The sequence below is a fragment of the Falco punctatus genome (assembly GCF_963210335.1).
Source record: "Falco punctatus genome assembly, chromosome: 12".
Classification (NCBI taxonomy): domain Eukaryota; kingdom Metazoa; phylum Chordata; class Aves; order Falconiformes; family Falconidae; genus Falco; species Falco punctatus.
In genome coordinates, this window is record NC_137592.1 from 12,034,460 (window position 1) to 12,044,280 (window position 9,821).

Sequence of the window (9,821 nt, forward strand, 5' to 3'; positions counted from 1 at the left end):
CTACGGACAGCAGTGTGCTAAGAGGTAGGATTGATAATACAACACAGCAAAAGCAAGTATACACATATACAGCACGTGTGGATTGTATGTATGCCCAGTAACTAAAAGTAAAATCTTGACATATCTAGGTTCTGCATACAAATTTGCATGTACATCTATGGAATAAAACTAAAAACAAACAAAAAACAACTAAACCCAGTAAATAATTAATCACAACCTCTAATCATCTTAAAGATATCCAATTAAGTTCCTAGATCTCACTGTAGATTCTTTCTCCTATACAATATCCCAGAAAAAGTAAATGTCACTTCAAAGAGAAAGGACTTTAGTATCCGCTTAATGTTTATATGTCTACTACAATTTTTTTTCCTGGAAGTAATACTTATTGTTATCAGAACCCTTTTAAGGTTCTATATCTACCCTATCAAAAAACAGTTATGAGAAGAACCTGCAAAAGTTTCAAAATCAATTCCATTTCTGTATGTTAAACATTACTTAAAACTCAAATTGGCAGCAGCAAAGAGGAAGAAAAAGCTGTTTGGTAAATGCATTGTTGTGAAATTCCAGTTTACTTTCTCAATCTCTAGCTCCAACTAACTCATTTCATAAGAAACAAATGCCAACACAGTTTTGTCAGTCCTCTTAGTGATTACATATTCTGCAAAGGGGTCATATTTATCTTCTCTAATTCCAGTTTTCACATTACACCTTTATTTGTCGCCTGTAAAATCCAACCGGGTATTAGTACAGGGGGGGTACAAGGACCTACAAGATACTGACATACAAGATCTTCAACACTGGTAGTGAAGAACTCTGCAACTTTCAATACAACCTATCCCAAGATAGACTGCAGACACACACCATTTTCCCCATTTTCATTCCAAGCAAATGCAATGTCAAAACAAGCCAGTTGTACACAATCACTTTTCAGGTAGAACCTACATTTTGGATATCATATTTCAAACAGAAAGCAGCTGAATCATCTTTTACCACCACAACAAAATTACTCCTCACGTTAGAAGAAAGCTGGAAAAGGGCTGATCCAGTATAATGACAGTAACTTTCCATTGGTCTCAAATACAGAAAAATGGTTCTCACCCACTGCCTTCATTTGTTTGCCAATAGCTTGACATATATCTTTGGCAGCTGCGATCTGTGCTTTCTCCCCAAGTAAGCTGCCCACAGTGGCTCTCAGGATAAAGGACACACATCTTCGAGAGTAAACTGCATCCACATGGGTCTGAGTAGCACGGGGATGGGAGACCAGGTCAAGTACATGCGACAAAAATGTAGCAAAGTTGCGTTCCAACCACTGACCTCCTAGTGTTGTAACAAAGACAACGTAGGCCTGCAAATGCAGAAATTGGGTACAGATCCAATTAAAACAGAAACAAAAGACTAAATTCAGTCACCAAAGACTAAAGACTACAGTTATACTCATGCATAAAGCAGTACAGTAGCAATACCAGCTAATAATAAGCAACCCTAATGAGGCTAAGGAGGAAGAATCAATCCATTAGCCAGGTCTTCGTCACTGAAGCTAAACTGTTGCCAGTGCCAAGTGTAGCACCTACACTGCAACATACACTGTGAACTGCAAAAGACACTTTGGATGACAGCAAGACAAACCAGTTCATTGCTCTAAGTATGTTTCTTTCTAAAAATTTTAAGTGCATAATGTCAATATCAGCAGCAACACGGATGTGTTCTAATTCACAATGAAAGCCGGGCATTTTTGCCGAGTTCACTTGAAAAAGGCTGAGAAAAATAATAAGAGTTTCACAAAATACCCTACAATCAAAAAGCTCTGGGTTCTGGCAAGTTATTGCAGCATATTGAAATATATGTCAGAGTCAGAATGCCTGAATTTGAAAAGATGCTGCTGTTACCTTTCTGAAGCTCCACCTTTCACAGGTGGAGCTTTCACATTCAGCAGATTTCACCTACTCAAGACAGACATATGGAGAGAAGCAACAGTTTAACAAATCAGGGCTGCAAACTTTACCCAGCAGCTGAAAAAGAGAGCCAGCAAACACAAAAGGACAACACTGCGTCCTCTCTAGAAAGAAATTAAATATTAAATATGGAGCTAAAGTCTTTAACGTACTAAGTTTTCAAATACTTTTGCAAATTAATCCCACCTAATATACACTGGTCAAACAAACTTTCCTTAGCAAGTATCTTAATCTATCATCACTGCACATAATAATAAAAGAAAGTAGCTTAGGTGAATGACATGGCATGTACATCTCACAAAACAGGCAAGTCAAATTAGACTTGTGAGTTAATTTACAAGCAAAGAACAGAAGCGTGCATTTTTCCTACAAAAGGGTTACGTTTATGTATAAATGTCACTTTATTAATATTTTTAAAAATTAAAGCTTATGACAAACCTGGGTAACACCAACTCGCACTTCCCTATTGACAGATACTCCAACTTTTAACATCTCTCCACCACTCTTTAGGAAACCAGATCCTCCTCGCAGAAATCCTGTGGCCATGAGCTCCAAGACCTCCTCAAGCGTGGCTCTCTTCACATTCTGTCGCATCACTTTTGCGAAAAGACAAGTAACCATTTAATCCCGAAGTTCCCAACAATACAAGCAATGATCTTGAAACCAGGCTCAGCAATTCAACTGTCTTGCAAACACAGATCTAGCCAACATTTCAGGCAACAGCTTGTTTTCATGCTTAAAAAAATAACCTACTTTTCCCAGGTGATTTTTAATAGTTTGCTCTCTCTTTCTCTGTATTACTACAACAGGGATTCTGCACTTTTTATTCTTTTTAGTTTACCGTTCATAAAACCAAACAATCTACCTAAAAGCCTCCATCTACCAGAATAACGACGTAGCATGCAACACTGTCACGTAACTGAAGGTGCAGTTTGTCCAACTGGAAATGGAATCCAGAAAGACTTGTACCTGTAGCTTGTTTTGGTATCAGTGCTGTAGCCATGACTGTTCCCAAAAGCTTTGACACTGCAACTCGCACACCATAGTTCGAGTTTTCCAGAGCTTTAAAGCACAGTGTTGCAACATTCTCTAGTTCAGCAGTCCACATAAACACTGCTTCATTCTGTAATTCCAGCAGACACTGTAGGAAAAAACAAAAACAAAAAACAAAACAAAACAAAAACAAAAAAAAAAAGAAGAATTGCTGAGAACCAATGGAGACCATCCTTACCTTTTACCTAAGTATCAGTGTAACTGTCAGGTTATTCAGCAAATACTTTAATATTTTAAGAATAAATTTACACACACACACATACACACTCTCCCGTTTACTCAGTAACTTAGCTGAGTAAACAATCAGAAGACTCATGGAATAGGTAACTACTTAAATAAAATTTTTAAATAAAAGACAAAAGGACACCAAAAGAACTATGTTATCAAAAACTTTTCTCACTGAAGCTAACAGCTAATATATTCTACCTCATATCTGTTTATATGTTTGGGGAAGACAGTACTACAGTAGCTCTGTTTGCAAAAAAATAAGTCAAATGTCTCAGCCTTCAGTGTGAACTAGGACTCACCTTGCCCAAGTAATTATCAAATTTCCTGTAATAAACAACAGGTCACAGTTCAACTGCAGGTACTTCACAGTCCCAGCACAAGAATTTCTAAGACTGGTGAGAAACACACTCACCTTAGCCACTGCACATCGTACAGCCATAGATCTGTCCGTCAACAGAGATCGGGCATTCTTATAAATATCACGGTGACAAGAAGCTGCTGCTCCTCCAAGTCCATTTAGGACTTTCTGTAAACTCATCAGAATCTCACTGCGGCCCTGAGACTGCACAGACACACAAAAAAATGTTTATGCAAAAATGTGGTCACAGCACTTCTATCAAGACCCAGGTGCATAATTCTGTGTTTTCCCGCTTCTGTGCAGGAGTACTTTTGGAAACATTGGTAATGTAGTTCCCTGAAGTCATATACAACCGATACCTAGCTTGTTTTAGATAGCATTAAGCACTATACACAGCTTTACTAAAACCACCTCAGTCGTCACATAAATTAAGATGAACACAGGCAATCCAATAAAATTGGGCCCAGACAAGATACTTCTGTCCTGCCCCACCATTTATCTGCTGCAGCCCCAGGGAAAAAAGGAAAACACAGTTGATATGAGAGAACAGGAAACCCAAATAGTCAACAGCTTCCTACTACACCTGCACAAAGGCAGGTAATTAAGAGTTTACAGCACACAAAAAAAACCCAAAACCAAACCAAACAAACAAAAAACCCAACCCAAACTAACAACAAAAAAACCCACACTGTATCCTGCTTCATAAAGATGGACAGTAACATCAAAGGTCAAAGATACAAAGTAACATCTTTGTTGCAAAACTTAGGTATTTGTTTTTAAACAACTGAATGTTTATTCAGGGTACACCAGCAGAAATCCTAATGCTGTAGTTAGAAGTGGTACATACAACCATTTTGCAATTTTTATTACTGATGCCACTACAAAGCAACTACCGTAATATTCATGTGACAAAACTCTCAACTCTCTGCACTAAAAATACATACACATGTTTACCTTGACATTAACTATGTTTGTGATTAGCATTTTTCTAGGTACAAGGCAAACAATCCAGCCACTTCGGCAAACACTTTTGGACAAAGCAGGTTGCAGTTTAAATGGAATCAAAACCACATATATAAAATAATCTGAACTTACCTCTGCACTTTTCAGAGACTTCAAAAGATTATTCACTGTTTCCGGAAAAGAACTTCCCAGCATTCTACCCATTTTTTCATAAAATGCTCCAACACATGCCACCGCAGCCCTATGAAAAAAAGAGACATTAATTGGCCTACTCTTCTTCTCTATCATCTACATGGAGACAAATAATTAAATAGAAATGTATGTTTTAATCATCATTGATGAATAATAATCTATTTATTATTAACCACTAGTTATACTGGATGTTTAACGCTGTGCATTTAAATTTTTTTTTTTGTTTGCAAAAGAAGTAACAGAAGATTTATAGCTTCTAAAGAACACAGATGTATTTGATTGGGTATTATTACAGGACCTACACACATAGTGAAAAATTCTGGAGAAGACAAGTATATGCCGAAATCTCTGCAAGATTAGGTTTTGTGTTTCAATAAACCGTTCCTTTTCCAAGCACCTGCAAGATAACCCCCACCCTTTAAAATACCCTTAATATATCATTTCTGTAGATACTGAATGATGGGGGGGGAGGCATCAAGCCTAAGAACTTAAAATGCATAAATTATCGCATAACACAACAAAGTTTGTAGGCACTGTAAAAATCACCGGATCCATATACAGTTATATACCCATTTTCCTTGCTCTGCCATTTGAGATGAGGAATGTTTAAGTAAAGCCGTACTGCAGTTACAGACACAAACTGCTCCAGGACAGTCACAGAAGCTGCTCCTGAAAACGTGTGCTTTTTCATTACAAACCAACAAAGGCTTTTTTTAAACCTGAAATTCTTGGGTAAACAACTTTTTAGCAAAGCTATTTGTTACAAACTCATTACAGCCTACCCCTTAACGGGCACGTCCCCTTACACAAACATCAAAAACTGAAGTTTGAAGGCATACAGGAAAAACCTTCTGGACTACCACTTTGAGTGGGTAGCATAAGTTTCAGAGCATGTCATCATATAAAACCTTTCCCACTTATACAAGTTCCTCAAAGATTCAAATAAAAGGAGGACAGTATCTGCCCAAACGGTGACTATTTCAGATCTTGTTAAATCCTATTGTTATGATAACACCTGAAGGCAAGCCCAAACCCGGGTTCACTAGACACTGTGAGCACACAAAGCAGTCTATGTGGGAAAGTACTAAAAACACTTCCAGGGGAAGCTGGTTTTGGCATTAACCAAATTCCTACCAGTGAGATTGCTCCTATAAATAAAGACAAACTGGATCACACATACATACACACAAACATCCAAGTATACAGACTCTCTCAGGGAGACTTGTGCAATATATCACAGCAGGGGAATATAAATAGGCAACATCTGCTGGGAAAAAAGAATTTGAACTGTTGGTTACAATCCTCTAGGCATAGATAATGCTCTTGTTTGACAATCTAGAGGTTCCATCTTAAGTGGGGTACCTGAGCATAATCGGCACTAATCCCACTGGTGGAATTTCTTCATTGCATTACTTCATCAACTGTTACCTTTTCATTGACATAAGCATGCAAAAAAGCATAAGATAGTCCCTTGCTTACAGGAAAGCTTCTCACTTTCAGATATCCATGTATGTGTCACCTTTGAGTCCTGCCCTCCACAATCTCAATTCTGCTCTTTCCTCTGCTGCATCAAGCACATATGAACTCCAAATAAGCGTGCAAAATATAAGTAAACATAACATGCACATATACAGGCAGACTTTTCTGCAATATCCAGGATCACTTTGCTTAAAAAACATTCCCATTTCCCTAACAATATTCAACATACAGTTTTGTGGGCAGGTAGGCCGCAGTATCATCCTTGCTCTTGATGATATCATTACACTTGTCAAGCGTCTGAAAAACAGTAAACGTGTCTCCAATGCTGTAGAGAGCAGCAAGGTTTTTTGCTAGTAGTTTTCGTGTAGGTGGCCCAGGGGAACTGCTGATGAGTCCTGTTAGCTGTTCTACAAGTTTCTTCTGTTTTTCCTTGACATCTGTCTGTTAACGGACCAAAAATACATAAAATAAGAAAAGTCATTTGATCTTGTGTCTTGCCTTCAACACCCAGAAATACCTAAAAGAGACTGAAGTAAACCTTACACCACTCCCACTTGTATGTCATTCAGCAAACTGCTTGTCTCGCAGAGACGTGAGATACATTCTGTAACAGCAGAGACATGCTAAATGCTCAGAATTAGCTGTTACCTTATTGAATTTTTGCTTTGAAAAAATACTTACTAAAAATACAGTAATACCTGCCTAGAACATCTTTTAATCCTCTTTACCATCAAGAATCCCTACTCTGGGAGGGAAGGTTTTGTCTTCCAAATATTTACAACAATGAAGAACTCAAACCAAGCTATCTATTATATAACAGTTATACTGACCGCCTACTAGCTGTCAACTTTCTCTAGCATGAAATTAATACAAATGTTTTAGAAAGAAAGGCAAAAAACCATAAAATTACCTTGTTAGCCGCTACCAGCACTTTATCCAAAAATCTTAACCACTCAAAGATAAAGACCGGTCTCTTTGCTTCTGTGATTTGAGCTAATGCTTCCTCATTCAGTAACAAACTGTGAGCCAGCTCCATGACTGGTTAAATTCCAGTTTTATTGTAAATTTGTGTAGCAACTCTAAAATCAGAATGTAAATATTAGTATATAGTACAAAGCTTTGGAAATCAAATGAAAATATGCAGATGAAATCTATAGATTACAGTATCGTGACGACAGCCTTGCTCAGACTTGTCTTAGCTAAGCAGTTCCGGGTACATCCATTAGTATTTCAGGGAACAGGATGGTTAATTGTAAAAAGAGCACCCACAGGCAACTTCAGGTGCTAACTCTTAGCCAAGAAAAATATATTGGAGCCCCTGTTTAAAGAAATAAAACACCAAACCACACACAAGAGATAAAGGAGTCATCTCACTGTCTCCTTGTACATAAAACAGAATAAGGATTGTCCCTAATCAAGACCCTTGACTGCACTCCCAAAGCTTGGGCACAAACCCGGCCACCTTCTCAACACCTTCAATGGACAAGGTGTTGAGATGGACAGAAGGAGATGAGCCTATCACAAGTAGGAATTTCCACCCATCGCAAATCTGAGAGAGGCTGGAACACGGCAGCAGTTGACATCACTCAGCTAAGACCTCCAGATCCCACTGCCCTTCCTTTAAGTGCTGGACAAATAAGCGCGCTAAAACCCGGCAAGCCTTATGCGCGACAGCCTGGTATACAAGGCAGAAGCCAAACGCCTGCGTGTGTCCCCACCAGGCAAAACGCTACAGATCAAACAGTGAAGCTCCTGCTCAAACAGGGGGTAGCAACAAAGCACTACCAAAAGCATGCTATCAGTGTGAGCAAACACTCCGCAGACAACTTAACCTTAGCAAACCACATTTAAACAAAGTGTAGCAGTTCAACGCAGAACAGATAGGAAAAATAACTAAAAATCACAAAGTTAAGTCAACCATGCTCAGGAAAAAGAAACCCAAAAAGCAAGAAAACCCAACCCCAAATCCCGAATGCAGCAATGCTGAAACTAGGATCTCGGGCAAAACAGAAAAAGCAAGCAACTAAGGAGTATGATGTAAGACATCATCTTTCAACAGCTGCACCGCTCCACTTGTGCTCTCAAGTGCTCACAGCTGCTTCCTCACTCATGGTCAAACCCAACAAATCTAAAGTCAAGTGAAGTGATTTAATTATTTTTTTTAAACGGCCCCCAGATTAGACAGTAGTAAAGGGTGGCATTAATACTGTAACTGTATTATGGTTCTAAATATACCTTAATGATTCAGTACCGATGAAACTAAAGCATCACAATGTCTGTAGTACTAAGCACGCTCCCTGCTCTTTGGTACTTTGCATTGTAGTATTTTTCACTGTGCATATCTCTGGTGACAGATCAGCAGCGGTGGAAGAGCCACATACAGAAACGCATATAGCCCTCGCCTGACACCTCCAAAGGCATCTTCTGGCTTTTCCAAGTTACAAAGAACTGAGGAGGCATTGCCTGTCCATAATGCACAGGCACATCGTTTCAAAACACCTTTACATGAGAGCAGAGAAAAACGCAATGACTGACAGCACTATGGCTCCTTGGCTATCACCCCAGAGCCCTACCCTGCTGGTCACCCGCACCGCACAGGGGTGCCGTATGACAGCACAGCTCATCGCTCTTTTTCCTCCCCAGGTAAGTTTTAATTTCCCCCCAGCCTTTAGAGCCACAGACCCCTTGTACACCTTCCACACACTCCCTTACCTGCGTCTGGGAAACACAAGCTCTGAGCAACCAAACCTGCACGTACTTCAGCCGCGCCACTGAAGCACATACATGAAAACCCAGCGACAGGAAGGCTGAGCGCCCGGCACGCAGCGGGCGGCCCAGAGCCCACCCACACCGGCCAAAGGCTCGCTCCGAATCCCAGCGGAAAACACCTGCCAGGTTCCACTGATGCTGGCGAGGGCCGGGGCTCCCTGTGCAGCTACGAGCGGTAAATACCGCGTCACCCCCACCCCCAGGGCGCGGGGCAACCGCCCGCCAGAGCCAACCCGCCCCCACCGAGCTCTGCCAGAGCGTTACGGAAGGAGAACGTTCAGGTGCGCGACGGCTGCCCTCCACCTCCAGCCGGTGCTCGCCGGGCAGCCCTTCCGCCGGCTGAACTCGGGCACGTCCAGGCGCAGCGGCGCCCTCCTGAGAGGCCGCACCAGGTGAGGCGGCGGCTCCGTGCCCGGGCCGGCTCCCTCCGGCACCGGTCAGGGCCCCCCGCGCCCGCCGCCGGCCCGGGGCCCGCCCCGCAGCCAGGCACGGCCGGCACCGCCCGCCCGCCGCCCTTAGCGGCTCCTACCGTGCGGCGGCCGCGTCCTGCCAGCTGCGGGCCGCGCCACGCGTGACAGCGCGGCCCCCCGGGGGAGGGGGCGGGACACGGACACAGACACGCGCGGGCACGCGCCGCCGCCCGCGCCCCCTCAGCCGCCGCGCCCGCGCCGCCCCGGCCCGCACAGCGAGGAGCCCCCCCCGCCGCGGGCCCATCCCCGGCGGGCCCGGCTACGTCCGGCAGGGCCCGGGGCGGGCCCGGCCGGCAGGAGGGGCCCGGCGGCAGGAGCGGCTTCGCCCCCCGACCCGGCGCCGGCCCCACGCAC

General features: G+C 42.4%; 1 protein-coding gene across 7 annotated transcripts in view; it reads right to left on the reverse strand.

Annotated features, from left to right (window-relative positions):
• HEATR5B (HEAT repeat containing 5B) overlaps positions 1-9,821 on the reverse strand; it is a 57,465-nt gene that overhangs the window by 47,527 nt on the left and 117 nt on the right. Inside the window, exons 1-8 of one of the 7 annotated variants that reach the window (XM_080408917.1) lie at positions 9,527-9,790; positions 7,139-7,307; positions 6,458-6,669; positions 4,690-4,798; positions 3,649-3,798; positions 2,925-3,096; positions 2,394-2,551; positions 1,099-1,348 (exon numbers count right to left, since the gene is read on the reverse strand). In XM_080408917.1, the coding sequence (XP_080265043.1) occupies positions 1,099-1,348; positions 2,394-2,551; positions 2,925-3,096; positions 3,649-3,798; positions 4,690-4,798; positions 6,458-6,669; positions 7,139-7,264 (1,177 nt within the window). In that variant the 5' untranslated portion in view covers positions 7,265-7,307; positions 9,527-9,790. Of the gene's footprint in view, positions 1-1,098; positions 1,349-2,393; positions 2,552-2,924; positions 3,097-3,648; positions 3,799-4,689; positions 4,799-6,457; positions 6,670-7,138; positions 9,794-9,821 lie in introns of those variants that run through there. The other 6 variants (XM_080408915.1, XM_080408914.1, XM_080408916.1 and 3 more) reach the window with 6 other exon arrangements.